General features: G+C 49.7%; 1 protein-coding gene across 1 annotated transcript in view; it reads right to left on the bottom strand.

Moving 5' to 3' along the window:
• CDC25A (cell division cycle 25A) overlaps positions 1–13,106 on the bottom strand; it is a 33,019-nt gene extending 19,913 nt beyond the window's left edge. The window contains exons 1-4 of the mRNA XM_082259338.1: positions 12,960–13,106; positions 12,539–12,750; positions 4,681–4,760; positions 1,386–1,437 (exon numbers count right to left, since the gene is read on the bottom strand). Coding sequence (XP_082115464.1) covers positions 1,386–1,437; positions 4,681–4,760; positions 12,539–12,711 — 305 coding nt within the window. The 5' untranslated portion in view covers positions 12,712–12,750; positions 12,960–13,106. The remainder of the gene's footprint in view (positions 1–1,385; positions 1,438–4,680; positions 4,761–12,538; positions 12,751–12,959) is intronic.
• Between the last annotated feature and the right edge of the window lie 1,416 nt (positions 13,107–14,522).

Genomic DNA, 14,522 nt, shown 5'->3' with positions numbered 1-14,522 from the left:
CCAAGATTAGTCTATCGATGGTCAGTGGGAAGATGCCCCTTACTTTTGGTGGCAAGTGAAGAAACCATACCTCACAGCAGGGCTCGACAAATCCCAGGAGCCAGGTTGCCATGGCGACTAGAAAATGCATCCTGGCACCCGGGCTTTGTCAGCCCATTTACTGTTGGCAACAGGTGCAGGGATGCACAATTCCTATAGCCCGACGCCTGGGACATGTAGTTCAGGGTGCAGCACAGGTAGTATTTTTAACAATTAGCCCTGCTGCAGGCAAGCAGTAGGGTTTTATATACGTCACATGGAAGCATTCGGGCTGAGCTGCCACCTGAATGCTTCCACATACCCCCTGCAAAGTATTCCAGGCATAGCAGGCGCAGACAGATGGGAGGAAGGCAAGGGGGGGGGGGGGACGACACCGCCGTTCTTCTCCCCTTGTTGACCCAGAAGTAGTGTATAACCACTTCCAGGTCACCGTCGACAGTTACCCGCCCATACAGGCTGAGAAAGAACGTAATACAGTGCGTGAGTAAAAGCATCTTCAGGCTGCATCCATCCAAGCCACGCAGGGCAAAACGCGTTAAAGAGCCAGCCTGAAGCTGCTATTACTCAGACTTCCTAGGAGTGCGGTGTTCAATTTCCTGCTCATACACCAATACAGTAACATTTGAAAGCAAGTAATGCCTTTAAAAGTAGCACCCCCCCCTCATCAACTCCTATAAACCAACCTGTGTAAAGTTTAAATAAAAGTGAGTCTACACACTGGTCATTAAAGCCAGCTCCCGTGTCAGCGAGTGATGGCTGCAGGGGAGAGGGACCACGACAATGGCTGGGCCATGGGAGCCTATGGGTGACCATACAAATCTCAGGCTTTCCCGTTCAGTGTTGGGCAATCACCAATTCCCTGCAACCATTGCTGGCTGACAGGGGATTATGTGACTGGATCAGAGTGGGCCGATATAGGAAAGTATACCATCTTTCTACACAGATTAGTTTGCATAGGGTTAGGCTATAGCTTGGAGCTAACAGGTGGACTCCAATCAAGTTGTAGAAACATCTCAAGGTAGAGCGGTAGAAAAAAAAAAAAAAAAAAAAAAAAAAACAGATGCACCTGAGCTCAAATTTCGATTCATGGCAAAGACTGATTCTTATTGTACATGGAATTTTTAATAAATTTGCAAAACTTTCAAACTTTTTTCACGTTGTCATTATGGGGGATTGTTTGTAGAATTTTGAGGAAAAATAATAAATTTAATCCATTTTGGAATAAGGATGTAACCTAAAATGTGGAAAACGTGAAGTGCTGTGAATACTTTGCGGATGCGCTGTACATATCACATGGTATCCTTACAAAATGATCATAAAAAAACAAAAGATACTGAATTACTCACGTTTCTTCCAGGTCTCTCAAATGCAATGAAGATGGCGAATCAAGACCCAGACCTGGAAGTAGAAATGTACAAAGCCAATTCGTAAATACAATCATCCCACACGCAGGACAGTCAAGTGCCAGCAGCCCTTAGGCTATGATGGTTTGGCAGGAATCACAACACCGCTCAATTCTACCAACAGTGCATGGGCTCAGCTACCAGGTAGGTTACCAGTGGCATGAGTCTATAGAAGGACCACAGTGGGGAACATGCCATGCTGGCAGCTCTAAAGAACCACAACTGGGCAACACTGATCTACACAGAATCAGTGACCAGTAGAGCTGCACAATTCTAGAGGAAAAGAAAATTTTGCTTAGAAGAGCCTGATTCTCACAATCCTAAAGAACGTCTCAAAAAAACAACCACCACACAATAGGGTTAGACTGATATGGTTTTTCTCAGGGTCGATAACGATATTGGTCACATCTGCCGATATTTTATACATTTAAAGTTTTGAAAGGAAAAAAAAAAAAAAAACAATTTTTGTTTAATGCTGGGCGGGCGGACGGCTGGCACAGGGCCGCCCTGGGTGGTCCCCGGCCGCGAAACTAATCCCGACTCCAGCCAAGGCAGTCCAAAAGGCGAGGGAGGCAGCCTAAGAAGGCAGAATGACGTCATGAAAATAGCGGTAATATCAGCCAGTTCTGGGGCGGATACCGAGATATAAATCGGAAAAGTGGATATCGGCCCTCCGATAATCTGCCAACCCCCACCACACCAATACTAAAGAGCAATGTCCATAACAATCAAAATGGATAGGAGAATGTCCTTAAATACACAGAGCCGAGGATAAAAGCAAGGTAGGGTGACCCGTGCTGAATAGGATGAATGTATCAGATTCGTGATTCCACCACCACAGTATATGCCAGCCTCTCACCTCCATTCACTGACCGCAAAGGCCATTGCGCTTATCACAATCTCTGATGAACTCCTCCGGTCCCAATCTCATAAGCTTGGATACCTCAGCACCTCAGCATATGGAATTCCACATGAAAGAATACGGACATCTAGTGCTCTCCGTTTGGAATGTACCTTTATTGCGAATAAAAGCAAGGTACTTACAAAGATTGCACTAGGAATAGTGCGATCTTTGTAAGTACCTTGCTTTGATTCGCAATAAAGGTACATTCCAAACGGAGAGCACTAGATGTCCGTATTCTTTCATGTGGAATTCCAAATGCTGATCTGCCGAGGTATCCAAGCTTATGAGTTGGGACCGGAGGAGTTCAGAGATTTTGATAATAAGCGCAATGGCCTTTGCGGTCAGTGAATGGAGGTGAGAGGCTGGCATATACTGTGGTGGTGGAATCACGAATCTTTGGTGATACATTCATCCTATTCAGCACAGGTCACCCTACCTTGCTTTTATCCTCGGCTCTGTGTATTTAAGGACATTCTCCTATCCATTTTGATTGTCATGGACATTGCTCTTTAGTATTGGTTTTTATTATTTCACAGCGCTGCACCACTCCTGTATTAAATGTTTTTTTGGATTTGTTAGTCTTGACCAATACCGGTGTTCAGCTGCCTTTACACGTTCTTATAGATTATAGCGCTGAATAAGCCCTTGTTTTATTTTAAATCCCCACCACACAACCCATTAAGTTAGATTAAGGTTTTGTGTTTTTTTTTAGTAAATCGCTGATATCAATTACTGATAGCTACAGCAAATTTTCTCTTTTTTACACATGAGCTGTCAGCAATGGTACAAACCATTGAAAAAAGTTTTTACAAATTGGAATTTTAATAAAATAAGCAGGAAAATTTAATAGAGAATAAGACTGATTCAAGTAAAAAGGTTAAAAAGGGGTAAAACGAAATACATTTACTTGACAAAGTTGATTTAAACTGACTTAATTTGCAGACCAAAGTTCATCCCTTTGATCTGCAAATGAACAGGACAGATAAGAGGATACAAGGTTTCTTTTATCAGTATTTCAGCTCTGAGTAAGGTTTTAAAATAACATTTTCCTGGCTGTTTCACCCCCCCTACATCTGAGCGGCGGGGGGGGGGCGGGGGGTTGAACTGCTCTGCACTTCATACATGAATCGTGAAAATGCTGGATTAAGTTTGTGTGCAGTGGAATTCGAAATCACAATCTTTTAATAATTAAATCCTGCAGTTCTGACCAGGAACTGGTCTATAGCACATTACTTCCCCTAATCCTAGATGACCACCACTTGGGGGGGCTACACAGATCAGAATGGTCACACATCAGCTACCTGAAATAGACACTAGAAGGGGAGCCAACAGACTGATCGTGCCAATTTCTACAGCCCCTGCCTTCACAAAAGAGTAACCCTTCTTCGCAGAGGTGGGAAAACTTCAGTCGTCCAGCTGTTGAGGAACTAAAAGCCCCACAAAGCACTATAAGACTGACCATGAATCCCAGAAGCATGATGGAACTTGTAGTCACACAACAGCTGGAGAGCTGAATTTTGCCTTTTCCTGCCCTACCAGAAACAGATAAAATGGATAGCAGTGGCTGGGATGCTCCAAGGAAGCCCCAATAAGGAGTAAACCCACTGGTGCAACTTGTCATGCGATCTGACCGTCCAAATCTCACCCTATTCTCTGCAATGGAAGCGGTCAAACTGGTGCAACTCCAAGTCTGGAGTCACACAGATTTTTAAAGTAGTTCCTCCCAGGTGCGACTTGCGTAGACATTTGTGCATGAACTAGCCCAGATGTCTTCCAAGTCACACTTCCAACTGCTACTTCACTTGAAGTAGGAGGATTTCAATGGCAACCGGTGTGCAAGACTCCATGGAGGAGTTTCCTGGTCAACCTGGTGCTCCTGGTTTCTAGCACCACAGTGAGGGTCCCCCTCCCCCAAACACTGTACAGAACAGCTTTTCTGCATGCTGTGCAGGCCTCAGAACCTGGGTGAATGAGCCTTAAACATGTTAACAGTATAGACCAGGGATTCCCAAACTATGGCCCTGCAGATGTTGAACTACACATCCCATGAGGCATTGTAAAACTGATATTCACATACATAACTAGGCATGATGGGAATTGTAGTTCCTGAACTGGAGGGCTGTAGTTTGGGAATCCCTGGTATAGAGGACACTGACATTGCAGATGTGGTACAAACATTCACATCAGCATTTGTTCATCTTCTATAAACCACCTCTACTACAGCGCCATGCTGGGGAGTGCAGACAGCGCTTTATGGAACAGATTAGTATTTGACAGCTGAATTACTTGGCAGGAAATTTCTGAGAGCCAATCACAAAGAGCGGAGCCACTTACCTGCATCCATGGAGTCCGATGAGTCCGTCCTGGGGAAGTAGTAACGATCAGACAGCTTACGTTTCGGAGTTTCACATTGACTGCAGAGAGAAGGAAAGGAAACAAGCTCACATTCTGAACAGAGACCATATAAGTCATAAGCCACAACACATAAAAGTTCCCCATCTTCAGTCTTGTACCCGCTCTTCTCCTGGACTGAAATGGCTTCCTCCGATTTCACTGCACACCAAGCTTCTCACAATGTGCATTAGAACCTGCAGCAAGTCCGATAAGAGCCTCGCCCCAAATCCTGGCTGGAGGACATCCAGCATAATTTCCATTGGTGCTCAACTTGCATGCGATGCTGAGCCTCCATGATTGGACCATCTGAAATCCACTGAATAAATAAAGGGATGGACCAGGGACAGTCAGGCTGGAATAATCATGGATGCCCAACCTGCGGCCCTCCAGCTGTTGCAGAACTACTACAAGTCCCATAAGGCATTGCAAGGCTGGAATTTAAAAGTGACTCCCAAAGGCATGATGGGACATCTGCAAAAGCTGGAGAGCCACAGGCTGGGCTTCCAGCCCGCAGGCCGGGCACCCATTAAGCTTCCAGCCCGCAGGCCGGGCACCCATTAAGCTTCCAGCCCGCAGGCCGGGCACCCATTAAGCTTCCAGCCCGCAGGCCGGGCACCCATTAAGCTTCCAGCCCGCAGGCCGGGCACCCATGATTCTTCTAGCCCACTTCATCCTTACTTTCTCTGGCCCACCTTTCATTGGATTACAGATCTTTCAATCATGGAAGCTCAGCAACACATGTGGGCGTTAACTATAAATGCAGCCTGCCTAGGAACGCTCCCACTCCTCCACACCGACACCCGCCCATCAGGGCATTTTGATATTTGCACAACTCCTCCCACTATGCATCCGCACTGAGGTCTCTTTAAGACCGAGACAGTGGGCTAGTGAATTTCTCAGGAAGCCATGTACAGTACAGCCCCCTGCCGGCCCCTTCCACAAGCCATGATCTGCCTGCAATGCATTAGAGAAGCACAGAGACTTGCTGGATCTAAACTAGAATACTTCAAGAACTGCAGCCTGCTCACATAATTTGTAAAAAAAAAAAAAGAAAAAAAAAAAAGGCCATTATGAAGCTTCCCTCCAACCACTTTGCATATTTTATATACTTTCTGGATACACACACCTCAAGACAAACACAGATACAGACACTCACTGCTTGCCTGCAACATTTCTCCTCTCCGGATGAACATTTATGGATCTCTGCCCTCATCCAGCCTTGCAGCTCTCCAGAGAGCATGCGCTGAAGTCAGCGCAGTATACAGTAAAAAATCTCAAGGGTGCACATTTAGGAAACATTTACAGTACCCATGGGTAAGCCTCATAGGCTTACCTATAGATGCAAACAGAGGGAAGTTTACTTCCACCAAGGACCACTTAAGGACCTGGGTTATTTCTGACGCTTGTTTAGAAGTTAAAAAATCAGTATTTTTTGCTAGAAAATTACTTAGAACCCCCAAACATTACCTAGGTGTAGCACTGCTTCCCTTGAGGACTGCTGGATTTCACACTTAAGGGTCCCCCTGGGTTACCATTAGCAACCTTGACATTAATAGTCTGCCTTTCCTTCTTGGCTCGTTCAATTAACAGTCCCGGGGTAGGTCGTTTGCGTTTTATTGAAAAATTAGGGATGGGAGAAGGAAATAGTGGGATACTCCGAATTAACTATGCACAAGATTAGAGGACTTCTATCTCTTGGTACAGCCAGGCTGTTGATCCACCTTGCCACTGAGGTGAATTTAGCTGCAATTCTCTTTCCCAGGTGACTTTATGAACTAAATGCATCCTCAGGACACTTCTCTGTATCCTCTTACTTGGCTGCCGACACCTGTCCACTGACTATATTACTACTGGGGTGGCCCCCCCTCAGGTCAGGCCCCTTGACACAATCCCCTGTACTCACTCTCAGGGTCTCCAGTGTCTTCCCCTCAGTCAGCTCTCCTGGACCCTGGGTTCAGCTCCATTCCTCTGGCCCTCAGGATGACCTCCTGAGGCCACGTGCCACTGCTACAGAGGAGGCAGCAGCTGCCACCCTCCCTTCAGGACTCTGCTCTCCAGCCAAAGACGCCGCAGCACATGTGCACCTGGCTTCTATACAGTATCCCAGAATGCACCAAGGCGACCGGCCTCTGCCAATCACCAGGACTGTACCCAAGCCCTTGCATCCATTTGACAGGTTTCCTCTGTCCAACATGCCTCCCTATTAGACCAGTGAGAGACACTAGACATAATGAATCGCATACTGAGCACCATAAGCAGACCTCACTAACAGTTCCTGCTCTCTAATAAGCAGAGAGAAATATATAGATTTGCCTTCTGCTCCTCTGATAGGCAGAGCCAAAAACTATACTCTCACTAGCAACTACCTAGGAGGTTGCTACATTTTTTTTTTAGCAGAGACCCTAGAGAACAAACTGAAGATCGTTGCAATGCTTTATGTCACACCGTATTTCAGCAGTCTTAAGACGCAATTTTTGGAAAAATACACCTTTAACCACTTTAGGACCGTAGAATTTTCCTGCTTTACGTCCAGGCCACTTTTTGCAACTTGGCACTGCGCGACTGACACTTGCGCAGTCATGCAACCCTATACCCAAATGAAATTTACGTCCTTTCTTTCCCACAAACAGAGCTTTCTTTTGGTGGTATTTGATCACCTGTGCGATTTTCATTTTTTGCGATAATAAAGCGACAATTTTGAAAAAATAATATTTTTCTACTTTGACAGTTAAAAAATATCCAATATACAATTTTTGTCATATTTAGGCCAAAATGTATTTAGCTACATGTCTGACTCAATTTTTTTTTACATGAAATCCCCCCCCCCCCCCCCCAAAAAAAAAAGTAAAAATCAAAATTTAACATTTTAGGCCAATTTATTTTCTGCTACATAGGTTTGGTAAAAAAAAAAAAATAATCGCAAAAAGTGTATTTTGATTGGTTTGCGCAAAAGTTATTCCGTTTACTAAGGGAAAGATTTGTCATTTTTATTGTTTTTTTTTTTTTTTTTAACGAGTAATGGCGGCGATCTGCGATTTTTTTTGCAGGACTGCAACATTGCAGCGGACAGATCGGACCCTTGACATTTTTGGGGTACCAGTGACATTACTACAGTAATCAGTGCTCTAAATATGCAGTGTTACTATAATAATGACACTGGCAGGGAAGGGGTTAATGTATGCCTGGTGCTTACGGACGTGTGGTTGAAGGGGTTGTGTGACAGACAGAGATTGCAGGTTGAGCTATGCTGAATCCTGTGATCTGACCCTGCCTGTCACTTAGGAGATCTGCCCGCTTTGTTTACACAAGCGGGCGGATCTCCACACTAGATCCCCGACGATCGGGGAAGATCTGCGGTGATCACCGCCTCTCCCCCCCTGGCTCGTCTCCCGCTGACTGAACACAGCGGGAGCGAGCCTCCGGCGGCGCGCGAGCGCCGCCCAGAAGGGGAGGAGTCCAGCGACGTAGGTCTAAGTCGCTGGATGGAACCAAGCCGCTTTGCCGCAGCACATTCCCAGTAACTGGTCGGCAAGTGGTTAAGATCTACGTCGCTCGCCCACGGGTGTTTTTTTTTTTAATTCTGGAGGTTTACAACCTAACGGCAAAGTAGCGACGTAAATACAGTGGGCGGTCTGGAAGTGGTTAATAGGTGGAAATATGAAAAAAAAAAAAGGTCCGCTCTGCTTTAACCTCTTAACGACCACCCGCTGCAGTTTCACTGCGGCAGGTCGGTTGAGTCCCGCGAAATGACGCAACTGTGACGCTTCGCAGGACCGCTAGCAGGGGGCGAGCACCCATTTGCCATAGGGGAAGCCAATCAGCGGGTCTGGTGGCCATGATGTCCGCTGTGCACACGCGATCGATCCCCATGGAAACAGAACGGCGGTCTGCTGTTGTAAACAAGGCAGACGGCGGTTCTGTCAGTTATGAACACAGGGATCCTCCTATTTAGAAACACTGGTCTGTTAATCCAGCAAGCCCCTCCCCCCCCTTAGAAAGCATCCCATAGGGACAAATTTAACCCTTTGATCACCCCCCCCCAGTGTTAACCCCTTCCCGTGTCAATACAGTAACCGTGGATATTTTTAGCACCAATTACTGTAATTTCACTGCCCCCCCAAAAGGGTCAGTTAGGTGTCCGATCTGTCCGCCACAATCCCGAGGGAAGGGGGGAAAAAAAAAAAAAAAAAAAAAAAACACCCCACAGCTCCCTTAGTTTGCGCAAAAGTTATCGCGTCTACAATATACTTAGATTTTTATCAAAAATTGTAGCAGAATTCAAGTTAGCCTAAAATGGAAAAAAAAAACCCTGTAAAGACAAAGGCATAATGAGCTAGTTTGCATCACATACTAGCTCATTATGAAATACTTACCTAAAAACAAAGCCCCCGAAGTGTCGCCCGCTCAGCAACAGGGCGGCCGACATGTCCAGCCGCCCCACTTCCTTGTTCGCGTCCTCTGGCCATCTGATTGGCCGGAGGCGCGATTACATCACTCCCGCGCATGCGAGAGGGAGCCGCCGTTCACGGGTGACCGTTCCTTCAGAGCACATGCGCAGATATCGCCTGCATGCATTGTAAATATCTCCTAGACAGTTTAGGAGATATTTATAGCACCTATAGGTAGGCCTTAATATAGGCTTACCTATAGGTAAAAAAGTTAAGAGGGTTTACAACCTCTAAAAAAAAAAAAAAAGGGGGAAAATCTTTCCGGTCCAGAAGTGATTAAAAATGGAAAGGTTTTATTTAAAAAAAAATGTCATTATGTTGATGAGGGGGGGGGGGGGGGCCAGGGAAAACAAAGTATAGCCCAAGCATAAATCTGAAAGACCGGTCTGTCGGCGGTGTGAAACAACCACTGCACCGCGTCTTTATCTACAAGATGCAAGCCGCCTGGCAGGACACCAGATAATGAGGAACAGATGGAGTGTAGGAGACTTCCAGATTGGGAGGGGTGAGTAATGACAGGAAGTTCCTGAGTTATCGGTGAAGAAATGGACTGACCCCCCAACACTGAGCACAAGGCCTGACTGTCCTATCCTGGGGATGAGGACTATGGAAAGATCTGGAGATAGAGATCCTGCTGCAGCACCATCACTGGAGGGGGGGGCGGTCTAGCTAGCAGAGTGTGCAAATCACATTACAACTCGCAGAACAAAAACTTGCTAGATTAGAGATGTAGCGAAAGTTCGGCTGCCGAAACCTATTGGCCCAAAATAGCGTTATGGGCATTTTACCGATAGAAGAAAAAAAAAAAAGACGCCGAAGCCACACGTTAGGTCACTGTGCTTATGGTGCGTTTTTCAAAGGTCACAAAAACCACATCAAAAACATAACACGGGTGCGTTATCAATGGGGAGGTGCATTTGTTATTTTTAACTGACCGTAAATAGCAGCAAAGCAGGATTTTTACCACCACAGCAGAACCGTGTAGAGACACAGAATTTACCCTACGGTCACATCTCTGCGGGTGGCTGCAGGAATTACCTGCAGTAAAAATGCACAGGAAGCCCCAAGCATGCAAAATAGTTGGGGGGTTACTACTGCATTCACCCCCCCCCCCCCCCCGAGAAACATGGCTTGGGAGGATTACTCCAAATCACCCCCCCCCCCCCCCCCGAGACCCATGGCTTGTAGGGTTACTACTAAACCCCCCCCAAGACCCATGGCTTGGGGCGGGGAGGTTACTACTACACCCCCCCAGACCCATGGCTTGGGAGGATTACTCCAAACCACCCCCCATGGCTTGGGGGGGTTACTACTACACCCACCGAGACCCATGGCCGGGGGGGGGGGGGAATACTACTGCATCAACCAAGACCCATGGCCAGATTTGAGGTCCTCTATCATTTAACTGGACCATCATGGCTCAACAACTTCGCCATAAGGGTGAAATGCATCAGTTGTCTCCTGGTGGGGGCCGTCCATACTTTTTTGGCTGAATAAAATTTATTGAAGTGACATTGGGGTGCAGCCCTTCCTCCTGGCACTACATAGTCATACAGATGACAGGCTCTTGCAGCCAACCCTTGCTGCGCCGCCGCCCCCCCCCCCCCCCCGTGCCTGCAATGGAGGAAGGCTATTGGAGCGTAGACCAGACTACAGAACCCAATTGTACAATCAGCTCTGATTTACCAAAAACACCAAATCGCACCATCGTCACTAGACAGGCGATGAGGAGACATCTTCCACCGGGGGGGGGAAGACACCTGCTCAGGTTCCAACAAGAGGGGAATTTCCACCCCACCCCACTTCCTGTTCCCGAGATGACAGAAAGTGAGAATCTCTTCATAGACCACACACACACACGTTTCATGTATAACCGATACCAGCTGCACAAAACTGGAATACCACAAAGCCCGGCATGGTCTGCAGACTGGCTCACCCGTCACCACACCACTCACACGTAGGTGGGACCATTAGCAGGTCATGGTGGATCTCCCACCCTTCCTCATAGGTTGCAAATGGTCACCTGAACTATCCAGAGGTCCCACTGCGAGTCCTCCCCGTTCAAGAAGATCCCCCATCCTCCTCCCTGTAAATGGAAGTGCCCCCCCCCCCCCAGGTTTGGGTCTCCAGGGCCGTTAGAGGACAGTCACCAGAGATCTACACCACTTACTGCAATGATAGGTTCCCCCAAGGAACATGGCTGCCCTTATTAAGGGCCCCCAGTCCTACATTGTACCAGATCTGTCCATACCACCCCTCCCCCATATTCATCACACATTTTCTCTATACACATCCATATGTACTCAGCTGATTACCTCCCCCCCCCCCCATACACACACATTGCCCATTACCTCCCCCCCCCCCCATACACACACATTGCCCATTACCTCCCCCCCCCCATACACACACATTGCCCATTACCTCCCCCCCCCCATACACACACACACACACACATTGCCCATTACCTCCCCCCCCCCATACACACACACATTGCCCATTACCCCCCCCCCCCCCCATACACACACACATTGCCCATTACCTCCCCCCCCCCCATACACACACACATTGCCCATTACCTCCCCCCCCCCATACACACACACATTGCCCATTACCTCCCCCCCCCCCCATACACACACATTGCCCATTACCTCCCCCCCCCCCCCATACACACATTGCCCATTACCTCCCCCCCCCCCATACACATTGCCCATTACCCCCCCCCCCCATACACACACACACATTGCCCATTACCCCCCCCCCCCACACACATTGCCCATTACCTCCCCCCCCCCCATACACACACATTGCCCATTACCTCCCCCCCCCCCATACACACACACATTGCCCATTACCCCCCCCATACACACACATTGCCCATTACCCCCCCCCCCCCATACACACACATTGCCCATTACCTCCCCCCCCCCACACACATTGCCCATTACCTCCCCCCCCCACATTGCCCATTACCTCCCCCCCCCCATACACATTGCCCATTACCCCCCCCCCACACACACATTGCCCATTACCTCCCCCCCCCCATACACACACATTGCCCATTACCTCCCCCCCCCCATACACACACATTGCCCATTACCTCCCCCCCCCCATACACACACATTGCCCATTACCTCCCCCCCCCCATACACACACATTGCCCATTACCTCCCCCCCACACACACATTGCCCATTACCTCCCCCCCCCCATACACACACATTGCCCATTACCTCCCCCCCATACACACACATTGCCCATTACCTCCCCCCCATACACACACATTGCCCATTACCTCCCCCCCCCCCATACACATTGCCCATTACCTCCCCCCCACACACACATTGCCCATTACCTTCCCAGGACGGCCAGCTGGTCCATGTTGAGTGCCAGGTTGGTGACCGGAGAGAGGGCTGAGAGGGCCGAGGCGGTGTCAGCCTCGCAGGAGAAGAGAGCCTTGACCACGGGGAGCCCCTGGAGGCGGCTGGGGGCCCTGAGGGGAGCGGGGGCCGAACCAGACATGTCCATTCTTCTACACAGAAATTCGTGCGGCCGGGCTCTATGAGGCTGAAAACAAAGAGTTCAGTGAGAGAGGGACGTGCGGGAGGGCGCACACAGCACATGGATTATAGTGGATTTGATGGTTATAGATGCGCGGGAGGGCGCTGGACGGGGGATAAATGTTTAGGTTCACATGCGGTCGGGCGGATTATTAACTCCCTAGTGAGGAGAGAGGGCGCCAATCTAAGGAATAGGCAGAGCCGGGCATACTATACCTGAGCAGAGGTGTTGCGTGATGTCCTCGCCGCGTTACCGGACACAGGATGATCTCTCCCGGTAAGGGCCCTCAGCTCCCCCTCTTAACCCAGATCGACAGCCATGTCCGCCGCCCTGCCCGCCTCGTATTTGGCGCCACTAGTCGCTAGCCAATCAGAGCCGAGGATGACAAACAACTCGCCCAATCAGAATCACCCACCGCCCCCTGCAAGGCGCCAACTAAATCAACAGCTGATTGGCGGAACCCTGTGTGGCAGAGTTTACGTCCTATCGCCGCTCTGTTGCCGGCATGGTGGGCGGACCATCAGCGCCGATTCCAGCCTATGGTAGTGCTAAGTGGTTTCTGACAGGAGGGAGTGACAGACACATTTAGCCAATAGCGGCCCAGCTCGCGGAAGTGACATGCCATGACTGGGAGAGCAACCTGACAGGGTAGCGGAGGAGGTGATTGACAGGTCGGGCGGCCAATCAGAGCGCCGATCGCCTCAGATTGTCTCCATCATCCTGAAGAAGGAGAGGGAAGCAGATGGTGGCGGTGCTGATGCTGGGAGGAGGCCGGGGAGAGCCCACATGGAGGAGGCCGCACACCGACGGTGAGTCCGAGGGAGGGGAGGACCATATATTGTATTCCTATATAACCTACAGTATGAGGAGGGCAGAAACACTTCACATTCCTGGTAACCATGGCAACAGAACTGCACTTCCTGTGATGCTCACCCCCCTGCTCTTGTAATTCGTCTGCACAGAGCTCGATGTACAATGGGAGCCATCCCCTGACTGTGATCCCCCTTTGTATGGAGTGAGGGGGGATCTGTCAGTGCAGCGGGAGGAGGGGATGTCAGGGGAGTCTCCCCCACCTTCCCGCTCCATCCAAACCTGAGAGACTCTGAATAACTCCGCCTACTGCGCATGCCGACACCCCCCTCACCTTTTATTCCCAACGTTCAGGGGTCACCCGGGGTCTGGCGATGTTCAGGGGTCACCCGAGGTCTGACGAAGTTCAGGGGTCACCCGAGGTCTGACGATGTTCAGGGGTCACCCGGGGTCTGACGATGTTCAGGGGTCACCCGAGGTCTGACGATGTTCAGGGGTCACCCGAGGTCTGACGATGTTCAGGGGTCACCCGGGGTCTGACGATGTTCAGGGGGTCACCCGGGGTCTGACGATGTTCAGGGGTCACCCGAGGTCTGACGATGTTCAGGGGTCACCCGGGGTCTGACGATGTTCAGGGGGTCACCCGGGGTCTGACGGCGTCCTGGGGTCGCCCGTAGTCTGACGACGTTCTGGGGTCACCCGGGGTCTGACGACGTTCAGGGGTCACCCGGGGTCTGACGACGTTCAGGGGTCACCCGGGGTCTGACGACGTTCTGGGGTCACCCGAGGGCTGACGACGTTCAGGGGTCACCCGGGGTCTGACGACGTTCAGGGGTCACCCGGGGTCTGACGACGTTCAGGGGTCACCCGAGGTCTGACGACGTTCAGGGGTCACCCGGGGTCTGACGACGTTCAGGGGTCACCCGGGGTCTGACGACGTTCAGGGGTCACCCGGGGTCTGACGACGT

Source organism: Pelophylax lessonae (assembly GCF_965119305.1).
Source record: "Pelophylax lessonae genome assembly, chromosome: 5".
In the NCBI taxonomy this organism is placed as follows: domain Eukaryota; kingdom Metazoa; phylum Chordata; class Amphibia; order Anura; family Ranidae; genus Pelophylax; species Pelophylax lessonae.
The sequence above is the reverse complement of the archived record's forward strand: the minus strand, read 5'-3'. Positions and strand labels throughout refer to the sequence as shown.